This window comes from Rhinopithecus bieti, unplaced genomic scaffold, assembly GCF_001698545.2.
Source record: "Rhinopithecus bieti isolate Rb0 unplaced genomic scaffold, ASM169854v2 scaffold_15776, whole genome shotgun sequence".
NCBI lineage: Eukaryota > Metazoa > Chordata > Mammalia > Primates > Cercopithecidae > Rhinopithecus > Rhinopithecus bieti.
In genome coordinates this window covers 525,980-549,834 of record NW_016808836.1, presented here as the reverse complement: position 1 = coordinate 549,834, position 23,855 = coordinate 525,980, and the positions used below count along the sequence as shown (strand labels likewise).

Below are 23,855 nucleotides of genomic sequence, written 5' to 3'. Positions count from 1 at the left end.
AAAAAAAAAAAAAAAAAAAAAGCCAGTACCCAGGGTGGTGAACAGTCATCCATGGACTGCGGGGCATAGTACTTAATGATCAGAGAACGCAGCTTTCATTACCAAAAGCCAGAGCACCCCAAAGAGAGCCAGGCAATGGCCTCTGCTATGAGGCTGAGTTCCTCCTGATGAGCTGGAACAAGCCCAGCACAACATCCTAACCAAGAAATGAAGTCAGAGAGAAAGGCTTTCCGTGGGCTCCAAGGCAGATGAGACAGTGCAGGACTGTCACCCTCATGTGGAGGGGATTTGGAGGGTGGGCTGGGGTCAGAACTTGGAGTTCCCAGATCCTCAACCCCACTCCGGGGCCTGTCTGCCACCACGCAGCAGAGGGAGCCACAGGGAGATGGGGGCTGGGGTGACTGTGATGGAGTCGGAGAGCCAGAGGGAGAGGGTTTGGGTGTGGCTGGGTGAGACCCAGGGAAGGTGGTCAAGTGTTCAAGGATGTGTAAGTAAAGAGCCAGCCAGGCGTGGTGGCTCATGCCTGTAATGCCAGCGCTTTGGGAGGCTGAGGCAGGCAGATTGCTTGAGCCTAGGAGTTCAAGACCAGCTTGGGTAACACGGCGAGACCCCATCTCTACAAAAAATAAAACACAAAGCCAAGTGTGGTGGCGCTCACCTGTAGCCCCAGCTGCTTGGGAGGATCGTACTCACCCTGCCCCTCTGCACAGGCCACTGCAGCCAGCACCTGGATGGGGGCAAGAGGGTCATCTGCTTGAGCCCAGGAGTCTAAGACCAGCCTGAGCAACATAGTGAGACCTCATCGCTATTTAAAAAAAAAAAAAAAAAAGAGGCTGGGCATGGTGGCTCATGCCTGTAATCCCAGCACTTCGGGAGGCCGAGGCGGGCGGATCACCTGAGGTGTCAGGAGTTCGAGATCAGCCTGGCTAACATGGCGAAACCCCAGTCTCTACTAAAAATACAAAATTAGCCGGGTGTGGTGGTGCGTGCCTGTAATCCCAGCTACTTGGGAGGCTGAGACAGGAGAATCAGTTGAACCTGGGAGGCGGAGGTTGCCGTAAGCCGAGATCATGCCATTGTACTCCAGCCTGGGCAACAGAACAAGACTCCATTAAAAAAAAAAAAAAAAAAAAAAAAAAAGCCCAAGTCAAAAGGGGGAGAGATGGGGTCGGAGACAGCCAAGGATTGGGAGATGTCGGGCAGAGAGGGAGAGGCTGGGCCCGAGATAGACAGGAACGGAGGTGAGGGAGCAAGGACTCACGGCAGGTGGCAGGTGGCAGGTGGCAGGCTTGTGCTCACGCATCTGGCACCACTGAGTGCCTGTTACATGCCCGGAGTTATTCCAGGAAGAAGGAAAGTGATAAAGTACCTTGAGAAGTTCTCAAACGGGAACTCCTGCAGGCAGCGGAGGGGCTCCAGTCCCTTCTCGGGTCCTTCCACCCCATCTGGCTGGGTTTTCCCATAGCCCTGGGCACAGCAGCCTCCACCCCTATGCCCGAGGGCAGATGAACGCCAGAGGGAGAGTGACCTGGGGCAGGTCACCTGACCTCCTGCTAAACAGCACCTGGCACTGGGCACAGCATGGAATGGTGCTTACTTGGTAGATATTTGTGAAGAGAATGAACACACAGAATGGGGGTGAAGATGGGCTTTGGAAGCAGCAGAAGCCCACAAAATGGTCCTTGGAACTGGGTTTGGCCACGTGGGAGACAAAGGAGAAGGTCATGAGGCACGACCTTGCATCTCAGAAGGGGTCAAGAACCCATTGTTTTGGGTTTTTGAAAGCTTCCAATGAGACTCCACAGCAGACACGGTTTCTCCGTAAAGAAACTGACGCCATATGGGATTGACGATATTTTTTGCTGCACAGAAATATCCTCCAGTGCCCACTGGCAAGGAGAAAGCCCCACAGGATTTAAGGAGTAACTACCCACACATCGAGTCACATACTAGACGCTGTCCTGAGCACTCTTGTCTTCACACACCCTATGGGGTCGGGGCTGTCTTAGTCCCCATTTGGTGGATGAGGAAACAGGCCCAGATAATCGAAGGGATCAGACCGTGCTTACCCTGCTGGGATGGGGCAGAGTTGGGGTGTGACACCCTGTGGCATCCGCATCCTCCCTGAGAAGGTGGGGTGGGGATGCAATGCTGAGGTGGGTTCCCTGTGGGCCGCTGGGCTCAGAAGCAGCCTCTCTCTAGGCTTCCACCTGAACAACCAGCTGACCCAGGCTCTCACAAGCCGCTACCGGGATAGCCGTCTGCGTGTGGATTTTGAGCGGTTCGTGTCCTGTGTGGCCCAGCTCACCTGCGTCTTCTGTGAGTACCACCCCTGGCATGGTGGGGCATGGGGGAAGGGGTACGGTGACTAGTGGGCACTCACCCTGCTCCTCTCTGCACAGGCCACTGCAGCCAGCACCTGGATGGGGGTGAGGGGGTCATCTGCCTAACCCACAGACAGGTGAGCCGGGTGGGAGGGACAGGGCGGCTCAGGCTCCCTCCTGGGAGCTCTCTGCCTCAAGCCCACTGTCTTCCTTCTCTTGCTTAGTGGATGGAGGCGGCCACCTTCTCCTAGGATCTCAGGACGGGCGCACCTGCTGCTTGGGGCAGGTTGCTGTGCAAGACCACCTCCCTAGCCCCTGCCTGGCATGGGTGCTGCTCTCTCTGGCATCCACCCACCTGGAGCTGGTCTCTGGCCCCCACCACTCACAGCCGGGTGACCACTCTGGCCCGTGTGCTCCTCACTCAGAAACAAGGACAGTGACAGCCCCTCTTGAGTAGATGACACGAGCTAGTCCACGTTGACAGCTTAGGACAGTGCTAGCTCTGCCCTGGCTCTCCTAGGAGTGGAGGACAGACACGAGAGAGAAAAAAGATGACACTGCAGAAATCCTTCTTAAAAATATTACCTGTTTTATTATCCTGTCCCCAGAGGGTGGTTTATCCAGAAACCGAGAAAAAAATCAATCAGAATAAACTCAAAAAAAAAAAAAAAAAAAAAAAAAAAAAAAAAAGGGTAGGGGGAGCAAAACCATCAACCACCAGGCAGCCAGGCCAGCAGCCCACCTCCACCTCTGGAGGGTCCCCAGAGACCCTCGCCCGACGCAGACCCGGAGGAGCATCAGCAAGGGGCCCGGAAGAGAATCGGCTATGTCTTCATTGTGAGAGCAGGAGAGACGGCAGAGATATGTTGCTAGGTGAATATATATTTATATAATAAATCCGTAAGTTAATAAAGTAAATAGTAATCTTCTGAAAGTTTTTAATTTTTTTTTTTATTTTTTTTGGTTTTTTTTGGTTTTTTTTTTTTTTTTTTTTTTGGTTTTTGTTGTTTTGTGTTTTTTTTTCTTTTTTTTTGGTCCTTAGAAAATCTGAGACATGTGAGGCCAAAGCAAGGCCGGAGCTGGTGGGATGGGGTGGGGGTCAGGGGGGCCCGGTCTGCCAACTCAGCTTCTCTGCTGTGAAAGTGGGGTGCTGGTTGGGGCCCCCATCTCCTGGCAATGGCAAGTGAGTCTGGAGCAGGGAGGGGAGAGGGGCTGGGTGGGTCCCCAGCCGTCGGGTGGCGGTGGCGCCCTCTGCTGGCCCCTCGCAGGGCCCAGGAGGTTCCTGGACAAGGCACATGGGGCTTTGGCCTGGATGGGGGAGGCCTTGAAGGGACCTCAGGGCAAAAGGAAGAGGCCTGGGTGTGGCGGGGCATCCCCAGGGCATGGAAAGGACTGGTTTTGCTGTGGGAATCCACTGGCCCCTCCACGATGGTTAAAAAAACACAACACATCATACATATTTACCAGACCAGAAGCACTGGCCCCAAGTCTCCCCAGTCCCAACCTGGTCGGGGGGAACCTCCTGGCCAACCCACAGAGAGAGAGGAGAGAGCCTGCCCCAGCCCCTCCCTGCCCGCCCACCCACCCGGAGGACTGTGGAGAGCTTTGCATAGATACAGAGTAGAGGAAGGGACTGTGAGGCTCCCCCGGCCCCTCCCGGAGGCCGTGGCGGGTGTTGGGTCCGGGTGTCTCCAGGGCCTCACAGGTCGCTCTCGCCATACAGGGCCGTGGAGAAGGACTTGTAGTCGAGGGCACCGGGCACAGCGTCGGGGCCCTGGTACGGTGCCATGCGGGCAATGCAGTACTCAGCCTGGTCGGGCGGCAGCTCTCTCCGCAGCTCCTCAGCTGTGATGAAGTTCTGGGACCAGCAGGGTGGGACTCTGAGCCATCCCCACCCACACGCTGGCCCCCTCAGCCCCTCCCACTGCAAGGTCCCCTCTTGTCAGCCCCCATGAGCCTCGTAGGGGTCTCGCTCACCTTGTCCCCTGCCAGGACCTTGAAGGAGGCGATGACCTGGTCGGCTGTGTCGGTGTCGGTGGTCTCCCGAGACATGAAGTCGATGAAGGCTTGGAAGGTCACAAGGCCGCTGTGGTTGGGGTCAACCAGGCTCATGATGCGGTTGAACTCGGCCTCACCCTGCAAGGAGGGGGTGGGGTGGGGGACATGCGACATTGAGTGGGGCAGGGGCAGCCAGGCCCACACTGGTGGGGTCTCCAGGGAAACAGCTGAGAGCAGGGCCCAACCCGTGTGTGCGACCGCCCTGTTCCTCACCTGCTCCACTGGCTTTGGCCCCGGGCAGAGCCTGCCACTGCTCCGGCTGCCCCAGAGCCCCAAGCCCCCAGTGCCCCAGGCTGGGGAGCAGGGCCTCTCTGCACCCTCCCCTCCCGTGGTTTCCGACATCAGGGAACTGGGGTCTACTGCCCTCAGCCCAGGCTCACGAGTTAGCTCTGGAGGGTGGGGAAGAAAGAGAGAGAGAAAGAGAAAGAAAAGGGGGAGAGAGAGTGGGAGAGCTGCCCCCTCTCTCTGGAGACTTCTAGGGAAGAAGGGGGGCTGGGAAGTCATCGGAGGGACCCCACCCCGGCAGGTGCAGCAGAGGAAGAGGCAGGCACGGCTGCGCTGCTCGGGCGGAGGAGTGTCCCCGAGGACGAGGAAGCTCTGGAGGCGGTGAGGGGGAGAGGTAGGGGAGGAGGAGGAGGAGCAGGCGGCTGGGGAGACAGAGCTGCATACCAGGCTGTATCCTGTGGAGATAAGCAGAGCCCTGAAGTCATCGGAGTCCATGCTGCCTGTCTGCTTCTGCTCCGAGGACGCAGGCATAGCAGAGGAGGCCGGGCCCAGAGTAGGCAAGAGGGACCGCCCCATGTGCACAGCAGGCAGACAGGACAGTGGCGGGGAGCAGGGAGACAGCGGCCCCAAGAGACCAGGTAAGAGGGAAGGTGTCCAGGGAGATGCGGGCAGGGAGGCAAGAGAGCCGTGAGATGGCACACAGGATGGCAGGGGTGGGATGGCGAGGGGAGAAAGAGAGAAGGAGAGAGAGAGAGAGAGAGAGCAGTTAATGCCACGGTCCGCTGGGGCCCAGGGTGCGGTACCTGCCGGTCGTTCTCCACGTCGTAGCCCAGGCTGATGAGGCAGGCCTTGAACTCCTCCGGCCCCAGCGCCCCGCCATGGTCCTGCCGGGGCCATCCGAAGGCAGGTGTGCGGGAGGGGTGGCGGGCGTGGAGACCAGGATGAGGGATCGGGGTCACATGCAGAGGGCAGGGGAAAGGGACACGTAGGGGAGGGAAACACAGAGTTAGAGGTGACGTGGACAAGGAGATGGCCAGGGACGAATGGGGTGGGGGGCGGCGCGGGCCCCTTTCATCCTGCCCCCAACCTTGGAAGCTCAAAGGCAGGCAGAGGCCTCTCATACCTCTCTGCCCACAGCAGGGGTGGCAGCTGGATGCTACAGAATTGAGGACAAGTCCCAGGACTGGAGGGGCTGTCCTCCAGGAGGATAGGAGGTAGGGGGGCCCTCCTTGCCTTTGGGATTTGGAGTGGGACAGAAGGAACTGCACCCTGTCCTGGGGACACCAGGTGCAGAGCTGAGGCTGCACACTCCTCAGTCCGTCAGCCTGGCAGGGTGGGCTGGGGATGGCAGCAAACTGGCACTCAGGGCCCCTCTGATGAGGCTGCCAGACCAAATCTGAATTCTAAAAGCACAGTGCAGGGTGTCTGTGTCCAGGTTCACAGACCGGGTTGCAAAGCCTGGGTGTGCTGAGACTTCATCTGCCCCAGGGGTGGTGAGGATGTCAACCCAGAGGGCAGGACTTGGGACATCTGGCCCCCTGCCTGTGTGTGTGAAGTGGCCCGGGCTGGGGTCTCGGTGCCACACGGCCACACCCTGACAGTGGCAGGGCCCTGCTGGCCCTGAGAGTGGCGAGCGACGCTCAGCAACTGTGATGGGAAAGGACGGACAGATGCAGAGACGAGGGGGCGGGCTGGGACGGCAACGGCGGGAGGGGAGAGGCCGAAGAGGTGGCAGGCTGCTCACCTTGTCGAAGTGGTTGAAGGACGCCCGGAACTCCTGCATCTGCTCCTGGCTGATGCCCTTGGCGTCGCGGGTGAGGATCTGGTTCTCCACCTCGTTGATGGTGCGGGCAATGGTGGTGAGCAGCTGCTCCCAGCCCACGCGAATGTGCTGCGGGAAGACGGGGCGTGACTGTGGGCTGGGCGCTGTGAACTGTCCTCACTGTGGTGGGGATGTCCTTGGGAGCCTGCCCTGCCCTGGGGAAAGCCCTTGCTCTCCTGTACACCTCACGGAGGACATGGGCCGTGGTGCCTCCCTGCTGCCTCTGCCAACCACGAGGCTTAAGTCTCCACAGTAAGTGTGTTTCCCAGCTACAGGGGCAGCAGAAGGGCAAGGACCCATGACTCTTGTGCCGGGATCCCTGTGGAGACCGTTTGGACAGTCTGGTCAATGTCTCACCACTGGCTCTCAGGGGAAAAAAACAAGCCAACTCTGGTTTGAGGCATCTGTGGACCCGTATGGGGTGAATCAAGAGTGTCCAATCTTTTGGCTTCTCAAGCTACCAATATGACAGTGACCAGCTTGCAACGTTCCTGGCGTGTTAGCCAGTGGCAGGCTCTGACCCTGAGCAAGGCTGATACTGCTGAGGCCACAGGGCAAACGGTGCCCTCCGTGGACCAGCTTGTCCTGTGAGGGGCATTGTCATGGTGATGAGAGCAGTGCTAGGCAAAGTGTAATTTTTTAAAAATGTCTAAACATTTTGATTTAGTCTTTTGAATCTTTTTTCATTTTTTGAGACAGAGTCTGGCTTTGTCACCCAGACTGAAGTGTGGTGGCACGACCTCGGCTCACCTCAACCTCTGCCTCCCTGGCTCAAGCAATCTGCCCACCTCAACCTCCTGGGGAGCTGGGACTATAAGCATGCACCACCATCTAATAGTTTCATTTTTTGTAGAGACAGGGTCTTGCTATGTTGCCCAGGCTGGTCTTGAACTCCTGGGCTTAAGCCATCCTCCACCTTGGCCTCCCAAAGTGTTGGTCTCTTCAATAATTTTTAAACAGAGTGAAAAACAACAGACAGCAGACAGCTATCTTCTCATTGGCCTGAGCCATTTCCAGTGAGGAAGCCGGCCGTGCTGGTGGAAGGGCCAGCAGGCGGGGCGGCCGCGCACCTCCATGGTGTAGTTGGTGTGCTTGTTGTCGAAGATTAGGGCCTCCTGGATGAGCTGGTGCTGCTGCTCCAGCAGGTCCAGGTTGGGCTTGTAGTCTACGATGCTGCGTTCATACTGCTTCAGGTGGCTCAGCTGGTCCTCCAGGGTCCCGTTCATCTCAATGGAGATGCGCCCGATCTCCTATGGGGGTGGGTGCAGGCGGTGGGGTGAGGCTGGTGGGCCTGCCAGCACTGACTACCTGGAGAAGCCCACTCGCGCTGTTGGGCTGCATCTCCCCCGGGGCCCCTCTGGCCTGGGGCTTTGGCCCGTGGGTCCCTGGGAGGGAAGGCCCACTGCTCATGACTGTCCCCTCCAGTCCTGCCCTCTCGTGTTAAAGCAGCTATGACTATGACAGGGAAGCTTTCTCTGCCAAGCACTCCCCGTGCCCAACTTCATTTTACCCTTGACCTCTTTGTGAGGCCAGGGCTGTGGCAAGCCCTGACTGCAGAGGTAGAAACCGAGGCTCACGGAGGACAGCTCAGTGCAGTTAGAGGCAGAGTTGGGATCTGAACCCTGGCCTGGCCGTGGCTCCTGACCTCGGGCACTCTACTTCTCGGCACCCACAAGTCCACATGCTGCGTGGATGGCATGAACCTCAGGGCTGGCCTGCCTGGCACCCAGACCCCCTCTCAGACTTGCTGGGTTTAAACGAGGTCACCTGCTGCCAGCCTGCTTGCCTAGCACGCAGTGAGTGCTCAGTGAGTGGTGGCCAGAGCTGCTATCAGAATGACAGCACTCATGTGGCTGGTTAGTCAGTGCAAAAAGCATTTGTTGAAAGAATAAAGTAACTGTTTTCATCCCCATTTTAGAGCTGGGAGGACAGGATCAGATGTTCAATAGTGCCTGAGTCTCACAATCATCAGACCAGGGCATTCGGGGATCAAACCCACCTCCAGTCGACTCCTTAGCCAAGTTCCTCTCTGGAGAGCACTGCCACTTTCTTTTGTTTTTGAGACAGGGTCTCGCTGTCAGGCTGAAGTGCGGTGGCATGATCATAGCTCACAGCAGCCTTGACCTTCTTGGGCTGCGCACCACCACGCCCAGCTAATTTTTGTATTTTTTGTAGAGTTGGGGGTCTCACTATGTTGCCCAGGCTGGTCTCGAATGCCTGGACTCAAGCAATCCACCCACCTCAGCCTCCCCAGGTGCTAGGATTCCAGGCTCAAGCTCTGTGGACTCTCCTAACCCCGTAGGGTGATCACGGCCCCTGAGTGGTGAGAGTTGGGACCTGCTCTGCGAGGTGCCTCAGTCTGCAGGCCCTGGGCTGGCCGGGGATCCCCTCACTGCAGGAGCTCCCTTGGAACCTTCTTCAGCTCTGCCGGGCTCAGCTGCGCCTCACCTCCATCTTGGTCTGGATCCAGGGCCCCACGACATTGGCCTGGCTGGCAAACTGGCGGCGCAGGTGCTCGTTGGACTGCTGCTTGCTCTGCTCCTCCAGGAGGGCGTGGTCCCGTTTTGGTACCAGCTGCTGCACCTGGCAGAGGGGACGGGGCGCAGGAAAGGTCAGGAAGGTGGCCCCCAGTCCCACTGTCCTGCCCCCAGCCCCTCCCGACGGCCCCGGCCCACCTTCTCCCACTTGGAGTTGATGATCTGTGGGGTGACAGTGGTGTAGGGGTTGCTGCCCGACAGCTTGATGTGGTTGCTCTCAGCGATCCTCTGGGCCTCCTTGTGGATGGCCAGGATGGCCTCACGCTCCCTGTCGGCGTCCGGCAAGGTGGACTTGAACTGGTCATGGGCTGAGATCAGGCCCTGGGGGAGGAGCTGGAGTGAGGGGGCGGCCCAGCCCCGCAGAGGCTCTTGGGAAGATGGGGGGCTGGGGGGCGCGGACCTCAATCTCCTCGATGGTGTGGACGATGAACATGTCCTGGAGGTCCTCCATGGCGCTCTCCATCCAGTTGTTGAAGGGGGCCGCGCGCTTGGCATACTCCAGGTGCAGCTGGTCGATGGCCTCCAGCTGTTTCTCTGTTTTCTGGTGTATGGGAGGGAAGAGGGCAGGGACAGAGGGAAAGCAAGTCAATATGTGAGCAGGAGGGGCAGGGAGGGGCCTGGAGGGCCCTGAGGAGTCAGAGAACATCCTCTCTATGGGAGTTGTGGGGAGCTCATGGGTCTGGACACTATCTACACCACAAGCCCCAGGGCAGCAGGGGCATAGAGCTCCATGGGTGATGTCACCCCCTCCTCACCTCCAGGGCTTCCCTGCGACTGTGGGTCAGAGAGCCGAGGGCGTCCCACTGGTCGCAGATCTTCTGGCACCGGGTGTTGACATTGTGGGAGTCGTAGTAATCCAGCTCGCTGCGGGCCGGGCAGAGAGCAATGAGGCCCGGCAGGGACAAGTGGTGGTGGCTTGGACCCACCTACCCCCAGGATTGCGAGGCCGGGGTGTCAGGGCAGTCAACATTCCAGGATATCAACAACCAATCACTAATCAATCACCGCTTGGTTCTGGCCCGTGGGACCCCCAGGGTAGAAGGGAAGGGGTGATAACAGGGCTGGTTAACAGGTGATTACCAGGCGTGAGCGGGGAAGGGGCTTCTTCCTGCTCACCCATCCCTGACTCATTCTGCCACTATCAGCTAAGAGTGTGGCCCTTCAACCAGGCCTTGGGGCCTGAGGAGGGGTAGGGGGCAGGGAACGACTCTGGGGAGGAAGAGGACACGGGGACCAGGTGAGCCAGCCACAGACAGTGGACAGGGGCTGAGGCCGTGCTCCACAGTAGGGCTGGGGGCCTGGGCGCCATTCCCATCTCAACCACTCCATTGCTGTGTGATCCTGGGCAGACCTGTTGGCCTCTCCGTGCCTTGGTTCCCTCAGGGACAGAGTTGCTGTGGGGATTAAATGAGCTGGTACACATAAAGCCCTGAGAGCTCAGTGAGTTTTTGCTGTCGCCATTAATAAGCGCTCAGCAGGGCTGCCCACCCAGCTCATCCTGGACGGTTCACAGGCCTCTGTACTTCCCCAGCAGCAGAACAGACAGGACCCGGACAGCCCTCCCTTCTGTTCCTCCAGGGCTACCGTCCAGAAAGCTGCTTCAGGGACCGCCTATTCCTGAGCAGAGTAATGGGTTTCACATGGCGTTGCCCAGGGCCTGAGAAGGGGGCAGGCCTAGGGTTTCTTTCAAGTCTGTTTCCTACGAGGTTCTAGGGGCTCCCCCATCACTGAGGAAGCTGCCTGTGTCCCACCCCCATACCCCTGAGGGTGCTGCATCTGTGGCCTTGCTCTCCTTGGCCTGGATGTGGTGGTGGCAGGACCTCCGGGGTGCCCCAACTGTGCCAAAGAAGCAGCTGTGGTTTACAGTGCTGTGACGGCCCCATGGGACTCCTGCCTCTGGCTGAGCCAATGGGGAACCCTCAAAGCACCCGGGCAGTGGGGGGTAGTGAGTCAGGGAGGAAACCAGCTCTGCCCGGCATAGGGCTCCACTGGGCATCAGGGCCGGGCCTTGGACTCATAGGAATAAGCAAACATTTGGGGGTGACTGTGGTGGGGTGGGGGTGTCAGTGGAAAGAGCAGTTATAGCCAAGGATCCTATTTTTGAGCAGACAGCTATTTTGGGAGCCCTGCTACCCCTCGAGGGGCTGTGGATTTTCCATGAAGTAATGGCCTGGGCCTGCGCTGCCTGGGCCCGCCCTGCTGCTGGCCGCCCACTGGTGGAATAAGGCCCCATTCACCAGCGCGAGCCTCAGCGTACTAATTGTGTACACAAGTTTATCTGACTGGGTGGGGAGGAGAAGGAGCCCGGCTGCCTGGAAGCTCTTACAATAAGTGTATTCTGAGCAAGAAAGGGAAGGGGCCGGGCAGAACAATAGGCTCACTGTGCAGCCCGGCTCCCTCAGGGAGCTGCGGCTGGGAGCAACGGAGGCCAGGGCCCATCCCATCAGGGGGCCAGGGCCTACCTGGGGTGGCCAGGAGAGGTGGCACCCCCAGGGACCCCTAAAGCCTGAAGAATCAAGACAAGGGGCCAGACACCTCCCTCCTGCTAGAGAATCCAGATCCTTCAGGTGTCCCATCTGGGGCTGAGACAGGATGTGCAAAAGGCCTCATCCTATGAGGCCCTTCCCTGGCTTCTGGAAGGAGGTGAAGTTGGGGCATTGGGGACCCTATTCCAGGCCTTGAGGCAGGCTGGGCCTCGGTGTGCTGCTACCACCAGTCTGGGCAGGCTGTGGTGGTAGCCAGGTGATGGGAGTGTCCTGAGCCCGCACGTACTTGAGCTCCTGGGCAATAGCGGCGATCTGCTCCACGCGGTCCTGGTGCGCGGCCAGGTCGCTCTCGAAGGCCTCGTGCTTGCGAATGAGGGCTTTGATGTCTGACAGCGTGGCTGTCTCGTAGTCCCGGTGCTTCAGCATGGCTTCCTTCCCTGGTGGGGGCAGAGAGGCACTTAAGACCACAGCAAGGCGGCTCTGGGGCAGGAGTCTGGAGTGGCTGTCCAAGCAGAGGGAGGGAAAGAGAGACTGTGGACCCCCACATCCTTCCACGCCATTGACGGTGGCATGGAAACTTCCAGAACCTTTTTCCGCACCCTCTAGGGATCTTTAAGCCCAACTGTAACCTGGATAGACCTGGATGGACACTTCAGGGTTGGTAAGCCTGAGAGAGAGATTCCATCTCAACCCGTGTGTCCTAAACTTAGCATCTTTTTTTTTGTTTTTTTTTTTTTTTGAGACGGAGTCTTGCTCTGTCGCCCAGGCTGGAGTGCAGTGGCTGGATCTCAGCTCACTGCAAGCTCCGCCTCCCGGGTTCATGCCATTCTCCTGCCTCAGCCTCCCGAGTAGCTGGGACTACAGGCTCCCGCGACCCTCGCCCGGCTAGTTTTTTGTATTTTTTTTTTTTAGTAGAGACGGGGTTTCACCGTGTTAGCCAGGATGGTCTTGATCTCCTGACCTCGTGATCCGCCCCTCTCGGCCTCCCAAAGTGCTGGGATTACAGGCTTGAGCCACCGCGCCCGGCCAACTCAGCATCTTTTATTAGTAGGAAACCATACAAATCGGGCTGAAAAGGTAGCACCTGTTTCTGGAGGGCTTTGATCCAGAGAAGCACCGGGGGTCAAAGCCCATGTCCCAGCAGGCTTGGGGAAGGGGAAGCATTGGAGCCAGCTTCTTCTAGGAGCCTGAGCCTGCAACCGCACAGGTGGCGGTTCTCTCTCACGTGTAAGTGCCCCACGCTGTCCTAAAGTGTCCTGTGTGCAGTGGGGTGGGCCTACCGTCAGGCCCTTTGAAGGAAAGGAGGAACACTGTTATTAGTCCCGGATCCTGGCTAATTACACATCCTAGAACCAAAGCTCAAGAAGCCCTGCAAGGAAGTGAAGGTCTTTAGGGAACCACAGGGAAAATGCCAGTCTGGGAAGGTGGCTGCACCCCAGCTCCTACAGGGGCCCTGCCTCAGGGACACCAACTTGGGCTTCCCCAGAGTGGTGGCAGAGATCCCCTCAGCTCTATCCCAGCGCACCTGAAAGTTGCCCGCCCAGTGCAGCCACCAGGGCCTCTCTGGGCCTGTGCCTTCATCTGTAAAATAGGGCCAGCCCCAGCACCTATGTGGCATGGAACTATTCTCAAATTTCAGTGAGGTGGTGTTCGAGCACAGCAGGCATGAAGCCAGTACCAGCATCACCTCAGCCTCTCCCGGTCTCATCTGTCAGGCACCTACCAGCCTCCCCCCGGGATCGGCCCTGGCGCTAATGGGCAAGAGGTGGGCGGCCTGAGAGATTCTGGCTCCATCGGCCCTGCTGCGCAGCCCTGGGGCAGGAGGCTCAGCCACAAGGCAGCCTTGCAATTCCCTTCTCCAATTGCTTTCTCCCAGGGGCAGGAACCGGAAACAGCAGGTGACATCTCCCTCTGCCTCAGCAGAGTCCCGGAAGGGTGCACCGAGAGAATGTGGGCAGCGGGCCATGGCCACGGCTACCTGGGATCCAGGCCAAGGGACAGCCGGAGTGGGGACAAGGGGTCGCTGGGGGCTGGTCGTATTCCCAGGAAATCAAGTCCCTTGGAGAAGCATCCACGATGACCCTTCCGCTGCGGGCTGTGGGGGATGGTGAAGGGCGTGGAGCGAAGGTCGCCCACCCACCGCAGGGCAGAGGAGGTCGCTATGACCAGACCCTGGGGTGTGGAGGGCCTGCCCATCCCGTTTCACATAACTGCTGCTTGAGAGGACGGAGGCTCTGAGTCTTGGGAATTAGTAGTCCAGCCTGCCTGGGGGTTCTGGCGGACGCCATGGGCAGACCCGGGTGGATGCCCAGCCAGGCAGAGGTAGGGCAGGGATGTGTGGAGGCCACTGAACCAGTTGGGCCCTGGTCGGAGACTGACTGGCTTCTAAACACCTCAGGTGAAGGCTGCCCCAGAGCCCTTCTCCCAGGGGAGGAACGCCAGTGGGGCCACCACACCCAGCCCCCCGGCCGCAGGAAACCATCTGCAGGGCCTCACGGAGCCCTGTAGCGGGACGGAAGAGCTGAAGGGTGGGCAGAAAGACCCCCAGAAGGTTCAGCCACAGGGCAGTGCCCAGGCCTCCATGGATAAGGACGGCTGGAGCCACCTGAGCTGTCTGTTGAACGAACGAGTGAATCCGGGAATGGATGGAGGCCACCAACCCACACAAGATGGCATCAGTGCCAACATGCTCTCCTCACACTGGTGCCTTTCTGCCAGGCAAGAAGGAAGTGCGGCATTTGGCCTGGCCAGGCCCTTCCTTCCTCCTCACCATCCACTCTCATCTGCACTCTGGCAGCAAAGGGGCTGGGCTGCTCTGGGGCTGGCAGCTGTTGCGGGCATGGCGAGCTGAGCTCCTGTGAGGAGGACACGAGCTGGGCCGTGACCAGGGCTGCGGGCCATGCGGAGCTGCATACTCGTATGTGGCCAGGGTGGGGAGGGGTGAGAAACTGCACTGAGGAACGCAAGGAAGGGCTCAGCTGGGTGGAGTGGCGGCTGGAGGGCCAGGGAGACAGCACTGGGAAGGAGGTGGCCAGAACGGGAGAGGAGTCCTATGGATGGCTCTTGTGGCTCTCCCAGGCACTGGCAGCTTTCTGAAGGCTTCCAGACCCCTGGGATCTGGAATCTCAACCTTGGCGTGACCCAAAGGAAGGCCAGGGACGTGATGGAATCCCACATCCGGAGCCAAGGGCCAGGGAGCTGCAGGGCTGCTGAGAACAGAAGGTGCAGCTGCGTTCCTGCAGGGGGAGCCAGGCCTGGGAAGGAGGCTCTGGGAAGGGATGGGAGGTGGGAGGAGCGAACAGGTGGGCCATGCTGAAGGGTGGGGCGAAGGCAGTGGGTGAGCACTGTCTGCCGTCCATCCAGGTCCCGCAGTAGGCCCAGAAGCCAGGCCTTTGCCTAGCCCAAGGGACGTGCCAGTGAACACAGGCTCCCCAGCCTGCCGTCCATGCTCACAGAGGTGTGGGAGAGGGGAGCCAACTCTGAACACAGGGTGCGGTGGATGGAAGAGGCCTGCCCCACACGCTCGCCCTGGATGGGGAAGACACGCAGAGGTGACAAAGGGGCAGAGGTGACAAAGGGACGGGTATAAGGCCACTTCCCTGAAGCGCTGGAGGGAGCTTGGCTGTGTTCTTGGATGACTTGACAGGGGCCCACCTGTAAGTAATCTCTGAGGCAAGGGCAGACTGGGCAACAAAGAGGACCTGGCCCCTGAATGGTCCCTGCTTCCTGGGGCTGGAGGAACCCAAAGCAGCATTTCTTTCCTTTTTTTTTTTTTTTTTTTTGAGACAAGGTCTTGCTCTGTCACCCAGGCTGGAGTGCAGTGGTACGATCAAGGCTCACTGTAGCCTTGACCTCCCTGGCTCATTCGATCCTCCCACCTCAGCCTCCTAAGTAGCTGGGACCACAGGTGTGCACCACTATGCCTGGCTAATTTTATTATTTAAATTTTTCTTTTTGTATAGGCAGGGTCTTGCTATGTTGCCCAGGCTGGTCTCAAACTCCTGGGCTCAAGTGATCTTCCTGCCTTGGCCTGACAAAGTGCTGGGATTACAGGTGTGAGCCACTGCACCTGGCTCTAAAGCAGCATTTCTGACACACACACATGCTCCCAAGCAGCAAGAAAGGGGACCTGAGAAACAGACCCAATGCGGCAGGGGGCTGTGTGTGCACCCTCATATGTGCCTGAGAGACAGGAGGGGAGCGCAGGAGTGGGGCTGGGCAGGGTGGGGCAGGGCTGGGCCATACCGTCAGTCCAGGCCTCGTGGATGGAGGCCTTCTGCCGGAACTTCTCTGCCAGGTGGTCGAGTCGCTCCAGCCTGCGGATCTCATTCAGCAACCACTCCTCGTAGCCCTTCTCAGCCTGCTCCAAGTGCTGCCAGCCGTTGTTGATGTCCTGGGGCGGGGCAGGAGCAGGCAGGGCTATCAAAAGGAAGCAGGGGCACCCGGGGGATGTCTCCAAGGGATGCTGATGGGAAGTTGGCAGAGCTTGGCTGGGGTCATGTCTGTGCCACACTTTGCTGTTATATCTGGATGCCTACACAGGGCCTCCCAGCACTCGGCAGGTACAATCAATTCTGGATTAACAAAATGAATGTGTGAACGGGTGAGTGCATGAATGAATGGATATCATAGATGGGGAGGTGGTAACCGTCCAGGGCGCACTGCCCCTTTGTTGATGAAGGGCCTCAAGCGCATGGCGGTCTTGCCATCATAGCAGACCGGGACTCCAAATTCATACCACTCCACACCCACACAACCCGTGGCATGGATTTGGGGTGGGTATAAAACCCTGGGTGTAAAATACCCAGTGAGGGCCAAAGGGGAGCACAGTGCCAAGTGAAATGTACCCCTCCCCGAACCCAGCATCCGAAAGGCCGTGCCATGTCCCACAGGACATCAACAACTTAGGAAAGACTACACTGGCCAAACGGTGAGCCCACAGGCAGGTCTAGGGCTGCCTCTGCCCCTCACAGCTGCTCCCCTGTGAATCCTGGTGCTCACCGAGACCATCTTGCCCTCAGAGGGCATGAAGGCGGGCCGGTTGCTGAGGCGCAGCTTGGTCTGCAGCGTGTTGAAGTTGATCTCCAGCTGGCACTTCTCCTGCACCTTGGGTGGCTTGTGCACGCGCCGGTAGTCGCGGAAGTCCTCCAGCTTCTGCTGCATCTCCTGGATAGTCTTTTGGGGCACACGGTCCTCCAGCCAGGGGATGGTGCGCCGGATCCACTCCAGGAGCTGTGGGCCCACAGAAGCCAGAGTGGCCTTTGTCGGGGGCCCTCAGAGTGCTGACGGGCTGTCCCCCAGCTTACGGGCACATGGGATCTGGATCTTTGAGGGCCCCACCTTAGGGGCTTGCCCCTGCTCCCCAGCCCAATTTCTCCACGATTCCTGCTGGAACCCCCGACCCAGAACTCTGGGAGTGTGGCCCCCTCCCTATCCCTGCATCACTGTACTATTCTCTTGTTACTTCCTGTTCCTGCCTGTGCTTTTCTTTTTAAAGGCAGGTTCGTGCTTTGTCATCCAGGCTGGAGTGAAGTGGCACGATCATAGCTCACTGCAGCTTCAACCTCCTGGGCTCAAGCCATCCTTCCACCTCAGTCTCCCAAGTAGTTGGGACTACAGGTGCCTACCTCCGAGCCTGGAGGATTTTTAAGTTTTTATAGAAGGGGGTCTCAGTATACTGCCAAGGCTGGTTTTGAACTCGTAACTTCAAGCAATCCCACTTTAGCCTCCCAAAGTGGTGGGATGACAGGGGTGAGCCACCATGCCTGGCCCATGCCTTTGCTCTCAGTCTTTTCCCTCAGGTCTAAGAGGGGAGACCTCCACTCCCATGACCCCGCCAAAAAGGTCCCCTTCCATGCTGTCACATGCCCCACTGCCGCTGTCTTCACTGAGCTCCATGCTGAGAGCCTCACTGCTTCCGGGCTCACTACGTGCCCCAAGGGCAAGGCCGACAAGCCCACCTGGCTCAGTCTGGCTATGCCAGTGCGTGTACTGGGCCTGGGACATAAATTAGAAAATAAAATTGAAAATGAAACAGATACTTTTAGGAGCTACTCAGATTTTTGATGGAGTGAGGAAGGGTAACAAAAAATTGGACACTCTAAAACAATTCTAGGCCGGGCACGCTGGTTCACACCTGTAATCCCAGCACTTTGGGAGGCTGAGGCGAGTGGATCACCTGAGGTCAGGAGTTCGAGATCAGCCTGACCAACATGGTGAAACCCCATCTCTACTAAAAAAATACAAAAATTAGTTGGGCATGGTGGCACGCGCCTGTAATCCCAGCTACTTGGGAGGCTGAGGCAGGAGAATTGCTTGAACCTGGGAGGTGGAGTTTGCAGTGGGCCAAGATCATGCCATTGCACTCCAGCCTGGGCAACAAGAGTGAAAGTCCATCTCAAAAAAATAATAAAACAATTCTAGAAGAATAAAATCAGTTATCTGCCAGCACGGACAAGCTGGAGAAGTGGTTCCCAAATGCCAACTTCTGGCAAAGTGAGAAATTCAAGGACAGAAATACCCCTGTGTGGATACATTGTGAGGCGTGCTGCCAGCTGCCCTTTCTTGGCAACGGCTGGGGTTCTAAGAATAACCTTTTTACCTTATCTTGGTGTTAGAAGTGCTGGTGGTAACAGATGGTAATGTTTCTTTTAAAACATCCGTAACTTGGCAAAATAAAAGCTGGCCATCTTAGGTTGGACATCAAATAGTTTTCAAATTTTCTGGTCTATGAGATAGGAAAATCTAAGAACCACTGGTTCTAGATGAGCAGTCAAACCACTGCTCTTTGGGAAATTTTATTTTATTTTATTTTTATTTTGATGGAGTCTTGCTCTGTCGTCAGGCTGGAGTGCAGTGGCGCAATCTCAGCTCACTGCAACCTCTGCCTCCCAGGCTCAAGCAAATCCTCCTGCCTCAGCCTCCCGAGTAGCTGGGACAAGTGTGTGACACAACACCCGGCTAGTTTTTGTATTTTCAGTAGAGACGGGGTTTCACCATGTTGGCCAGGCTGGTTTTGAACTCCTGACCTCAAGTGATCCGCTTGCCTTGGCTTCCCAAAGTGCTGGGATTACAGGCGTGAGCCACTGCGCCCAGCCTTTTATTTTTTAAATATGGAGATTTCAAAAATGAAGAGCCTCCAGAAAAGATATACTAACCACCCTTATTTCCAACTGAAGCATTGAGTTTGGGCTCTAGAGAAGGGCTGCCTGGGCTTGAAGCCCAGCTCTCTGTCCCACCAGTCATGCAACAGCAGGCACGTGCCTGACCCTCCCTGGGCCTCAGTTTCCTCACTTGGAAAGGAGGATAATCTGAGTTCCTGTCTTGCTGGGCTGCTTGTGAAGTGCCTGCACAGGGCCTGCTATCCTGCTGGTTCCCAGGCCCCTCTCCATCCTTCTGAATCGCTCTCTCCAGGGCCAGGGCACGGGAAGAGGGGCTTTCACAAAGCTCCCCGGGTGATTGTAAAGCACTGAGGTGCCCAGGAAACACTGTCCCTGAGCATCTCTGTAGGAACCCAAGCTCGGGAGCCCAGGGACTGAATGGCAAGGAGGCTGCCAGTCTGACCTTAGCCTTGTGGAAGCAAATGGAGAGGCCACACACTGGCTGGCTAAATGCCATGGTCTGTGACCGCGCAGACTTTTCTAGGTCATCTCGCTGCCACACCTGCTTTCCCACTGTAAGAGTCACAGTGACCTCTGGCTGAGGGTAACGAGGTGGCCCTGACTTTCACTGAGGGGACACTCACGTCACTGGCCAGCTTCTCGTAGTCCTCCATCAGGTGCTCGTTCTCTTGGTTGACAGCCAGCACCTTGCAGATCCGATTGGCGGCAGTTTCAGCCTGGAGGGGAGCGCACAGTCAGGGCTGCCTGGGGGCTGGCCACCCTCCCACCTGACGGGCATGTCCCTTGAAAGCAGCTGGTCCAAGGCCCACAGAACTCCTCACAGAGGGGAAGGAGAGGAAGCACAGTTCCAGTGAGATGGTGCCCTGTCCCAACAGGCCTTGTTGGCATCCTCACTGCTAACTGCAAAATGCCCCTAGGTCCAGAGAGCCCAGACCTGGGAGGCACCGAGGAAGCAGTGGGAGCCCTCCCACTGCTGCTCGCAAACCCTCTAGTGCCCCGCACAGAGGAGAGTGAGGCTGGATGGGTTGACTGTGTTGGACCTAAGACCGTGGAGGAGTCTCTCCCGGTGGGAAGGTGAATGGATGGGAAGCCGAGAGCTGGAGAGCTGGGGGCAGCAGAGCAGGGGCGCCCGGGCCCCGGAGGAGCCTGGTGGTCCATGCACAGGAGCACACTCAGGCCTGTCCTCTCTCCTGCCTTGGAGGCAGGGTTAACAGGAGCTCCAGGGTGCAAAAGTCACCATCCATGGGGCAGAAAAGCACTGGGACTTTGGAGGGTGAGAGTGGTGGACATAGTCCCTGGGCCTGAACTACAGGAGAGCATCCTGCCCTGTCCTGCTGTGGGGCAGTGAACAGTGTAGAGGAGGCGGGGGGTGCACACAGGGAGAGGAAAGACCAGGTACCTTTCAGGAAGCACAGAAAGGGTCCAAGAGGAGGAGTTGAAACGGCAACAGAACAGGAACAGAAAGAATGAGGAGGGTCTACAGAGTGATGGGGAAGGAAAATGGAGAGGCTTGGCCAATGGCTCAGAGCCAGCGCTGCAGGCAGCGATGCCCAGCCTCTCCCCTCCACGCATGGCACCTGGAGACAGGCGGGGAGGCGGCAGCTGGGGCTCGTGTGAGTGCACACACGCACATGCACACCCCGCGCCATGCTGCGGGACACACACCCAGAGCCTCAGGCGGTGCTCCTCAGAGATGAGGTCCAGGAGGTTCCTCGGCCAACGAACATGGGCCCCAGACCAGTGTGGAAAACAGAGCCAGGGCTGCAGCTTGTGGGGGTCACAGAGGTCAGTCCCTGACTCCTAACTTGGCAGAGAAAACTGGCACCCGAAACTCAAGTCCACTCTGTGAGCACGGGGCTGCCCCAGGGCAGGGGAATCATGTTTCACTGCTGAGTTCCCGCATCCAGCTTAGGGCTCGGTGCGCTGGTGGCGCTCAGGGTTGCTGAATGAGTGAGTGAATAAAGGATGAGGTGAGAACGCTTCAGTGACTGGAAATAAACGATCAGGACAGAATGGGCACACCAGTGCTAGGCCTGGGGTTCGCTCTGCATTTATGAAACACGAACCCTAGAGAGCACTCTTGCAAGAGCTCGGACTGGGTCTGGGGAAACGACGGCTGCAGGAGCAGCACCACGTGGCCGTCCTGAGGAGCACGCAGGGCCCCGGCACTTTCCGTCCTGACCGGCCAGCACCCAGCAGCTGAGCCTCCGCCACCCCCTCAGGAGAGGGGCCAGTGACAAGCCTCCAGGCCCAGCACCTCGGCACCTTCTCATGCTGTCCTGGGCTCGCGTGCCAGTCCCTGCTCCCCGAAATCTCTCAGTGCCTCCAGACTGGAGTTCAGCCTTAAGCACAGGGGAGCAGTGTGGGCAGAAGGAAAAGCAATCTGATGAGGCCATGTGGTGGGCAAGGGGCTGGCTCAGGGCCCGTAGGGGTGAGTCCAACGGCAAACATGCTGTTAGTTGGGATCCATGGTGATGAATCGTCCACTGCTGCTGGTCCCTGCCCATCTTCCTGCGGCGGTGTGGGTCAGGGGTCCTCCCTCCACCCTCTTGGCCCGTGCCCTCTAGCAGAACACTCCACACACAAGCTCCAATCGCATGCTGAGGAGGTGAAGAGGCCTTTCTGGCCTGAGGTTGGGAAGAACCACACTCCCCACCACTGTGACTCCCCCAGCTGCTTACAAGGTACCTGCCGTGCCAGACACTGTGCTAAGCCCTTTGCCCGCAGGAGCTTGTTTCACGCCCAGAGCAATCCTGTGAGACTGAACTACAGCGATGCCCATTTTACAGATAGGGTAGCTGAGGTCAAGTGACCTACCCAAGGTCACAGTACCAAGAGGTGGCAGAGTGGGGCCAAGCCAGACTGACGGTGGGTAATGGACTTGCTAGATTAGGGGCTCGAAGCAGGGGGTCCACAGAAGGTACAGCCCCTGCCTTCTAGCTTTAGGAACAGCTCTCTGTTTCCCTAAAACTTAACTCCTCTTCTCTCAAATGGGGCTAACTGTGCCTAGCCCTCCTAGGGGTGTGCACAGGGGCCCTCTGGAAGCCTGTGCATGTGAACGGCTTGGAGAGCGCCTAGTATGTAGTACATGCTCAGTAAACAAGAAGCGATTCCACCTCCTCCTTTGCACCTGTGCCAACTACTGACACCAAAGCAGGCATCGGAAGTGTTGCCTGAGGTACTTCAGAGACCACAAGGCAAGAGGGGGAAGCAGTGCTTGGGCCTCTGTGTGAACAATGAGGGCCCAGCAGGAGCCGTGGGGCAGCATAAGGTCAGCCGGGCCCAGGAGGACGGCTGCTGGCACACACGCTCTGCGGGCTCGTCCTGGCCCTCTGGAAGGCTGGGACGCGGAGCGAGTGCAGGTTGGCCTGCACACGCTGAGCCGCTTTCTGGCAAGAAGCAGCTGCAGAACCTGGGGGTAAAGGCCCAGTGCTCCCACGAAAGGCCGGCAGGGTCAGGCAGGTGGTGCAGATGATGGACAGGGGCAAGTGGGAACGCCAGGCGGTCAAATCTCAGCTCTGCCATTGACTGTGACACAGGGCTTCAGTTTCCCCGCCTGAGAGCCTGGGATGCCACTTCCCACCTCCCAGGGTGGGCTGTGTTCAGAGAAGGTCTGTGGCTCCTCAGCACAGGCCCAGCACCGGCCAGGCGGGAAACCTGCCCCAAGGGACCCTTCCGAGTCAGAGCCCAGCAGGGTCAGTCTGTGTGGTGTGGTGGCCCGCAGCCTGGCCAGGGCTCCAACCACAGATGGCCGGCGGTGACGCAAGGGCGGTGGTGAAGGCAGGGTCTGCAGCCCCAGCAGCGAGGTGTGCCCGGCCCAGCTCACCTTCTGAGCCCCCGAGAAAGCGTGGTAGAAGCAGGACACGTAAGTCATGATGGCCTTCTCATCTGGCCTCAGAGTACCCACAATATCTGCACAGAGAGAGAGAGAGAAAGAGAGAGAGAGGCAGGAGAGAGTGAAAGACGCAGGGAGGGCGGCCGGGCCGGCCCGAGGCTCATGCGGGAGGAAGAGCGCTTGCTCTGGACTGGAAGCCAGCCCCAGGCCTGCGTGGACATGCCTTGTGGGGTTTTGTGGAGTCCGAATGGGGTGCATTCCTTTTCTAACCAGGCCTGGGCTGGAGACAGACCAGCCGCGAGTCCTATAAAGGCAGCTTTGTTTTGGGCTGAAGGAGTCAGTTGCTAAATGATCTGTCTGAAAATGTGAGTGAGCACCTACCACCACGGAGTAAGACCCTTAGGGGCTCCCGTGGCCCTCTGAGTGAAACAAGAATTCCTTATCCCACACCACAAGGGTCTTGTGGGGCCTGGCCCATCACTGCTTGTCACTCACTCCTCTCTAGCTGGTCCTTGAATAGGCCAAGCTTCTTCCTGTCTCAGTGCCTTTGCCATGCTTCACCCTCTGCCTGGAACACCCATGCCCCAGGCTGCATCTAGCAGCTCCTGCTGCAAGTACCTGCTCATGTCACCCCTCCATGTTGACAGTGCCAGCTGAAGGTCACCCCAGTCATCTCTGTCCCCCCATGTGGCCCCATGTTCTCTATTCCACTCCTGTGACAGGCCAGGTGTGTCTCTCCCACTAGCATGAAGTACCCTGAGAGCAGGGACCTTGCCTGACCCAGTCACCAGGTATCCTCAATGCCTGGAAAAGCCTGGCACAGACGAGGTACCTGATAGGTGTGTGAGCTAGGGCTGCGGGGCAGCAACACCAGGGAGCAGGGGGTGGCTTCCAGTCAGAGAGAGGCCACTGCTGTCTGCAAGAGAAATGAGGTGAGCATGGGAGGCGAGAGGCAGCGGCGGCATTGCGCGGTGGCGGCGAGGAGGGCCTGCCTGGCCCTGCCCGGTACCTTCTGCGCTCCCGAAAAGGCATGGTAGAAGCTGGACACATAGGTCATTATGGCCTTCTCGTCGGGGCGGGCCGTGTTCACGATGTCTGCAAGTGAACGACAAGGGTTAAACTGCCCGAGGCAGGCGGGCGGGGTGGAGGCCTCACTCACTGGGAGCCACGGCCTTGGGGGAGAGGGACCCGCAGAGTGACTGTGACTTGGGTGGGCTCAGCCACACCCTCAGCCCCGCCCTCTCCCATGGTTCTGGAAAGGACAAGCCTGTGGGAAGCGGATTAAAATGAGGCCACTTTTGTTCTCTGAGAATGGCCTCAAAGAGTAGCAGGACAGTCAACTCCAAGGGCCACCAGAGGCCAGAGACACAGGTCCCTGCTGGGGCAGTGCATGGCTGGGAAACGGAGCAAAGCCGGAAAGGAAAAAACAAAACACTCCACTTTGGCG

At 58.3% G+C, this 23,855-nt stretch overlaps 2 protein-coding genes across 5 annotated transcripts in view; one reads left to right on the top strand and one right to left on the bottom strand.

The window, feature by feature from the left end:
- Positions 1-3,014, top strand: part of CAPN12 (calpain 12) — a 30,318-nt gene extending 27,304 nt beyond the window's left edge. The window contains 3 exon segments of the mRNA XM_017887416.1: positions 2,203-2,319; positions 2,403-2,461; positions 2,549-3,014. Of these exon segments, the coding sequence (XP_017742905.1) occupies positions 2,203-2,319; positions 2,403-2,461; positions 2,549-2,575 (203 nt within the window). The 3' untranslated portion in view covers positions 2,576-3,014.
- The window catches only part of ACTN4 (actinin alpha 4), an 85,390-nt gene continuing 64,426 nt past the window's right edge, over positions 2,892-23,855 (bottom strand). The window contains exons 1-15 of one of the 4 annotated variants that reach the window (XM_017887415.1): positions 23,418-23,469; positions 22,400-22,485; positions 19,197-19,289; positions 16,454-16,684; positions 15,698-15,845; positions 11,739-11,889; positions 9,722-9,830; positions 9,367-9,507; positions 9,105-9,287; positions 8,878-9,012; positions 7,500-7,679; positions 6,352-6,498; positions 5,411-5,491; positions 4,302-4,460; positions 4,012-4,182 (exon numbers count right to left, since the gene is read on the bottom strand). In XM_017887415.1, coding sequence (XP_017742904.1) covers positions 4,024-4,182; positions 4,302-4,460; positions 5,411-5,491; positions 6,352-6,498; positions 7,500-7,679; positions 8,878-9,012; positions 9,105-9,287; positions 9,367-9,507; positions 9,722-9,830; positions 11,739-11,889; positions 15,698-15,845; positions 16,454-16,684; positions 19,197-19,289; positions 22,400-22,447 — 1,965 coding nt within the window. In that variant the 5' untranslated portion in view covers positions 22,448-22,485; positions 23,418-23,469 and the 3' untranslated portion in view covers positions 4,012-4,023. Of the gene's footprint in view, positions 4,183-4,301; positions 4,461-5,410; positions 5,492-6,351; positions 6,499-7,499; positions 7,680-8,877; positions 9,013-9,104; positions 9,288-9,366; positions 9,508-9,721; positions 9,831-11,738; positions 11,890-15,697; positions 15,846-16,453; positions 16,685-19,196; positions 19,290-22,399; positions 22,486-23,417; positions 23,504-23,855 lie in introns of those variants that run through there. The other 3 variants (XM_017887412.1, XM_017887413.1, XM_017887414.1) reach the window with 3 other exon arrangements.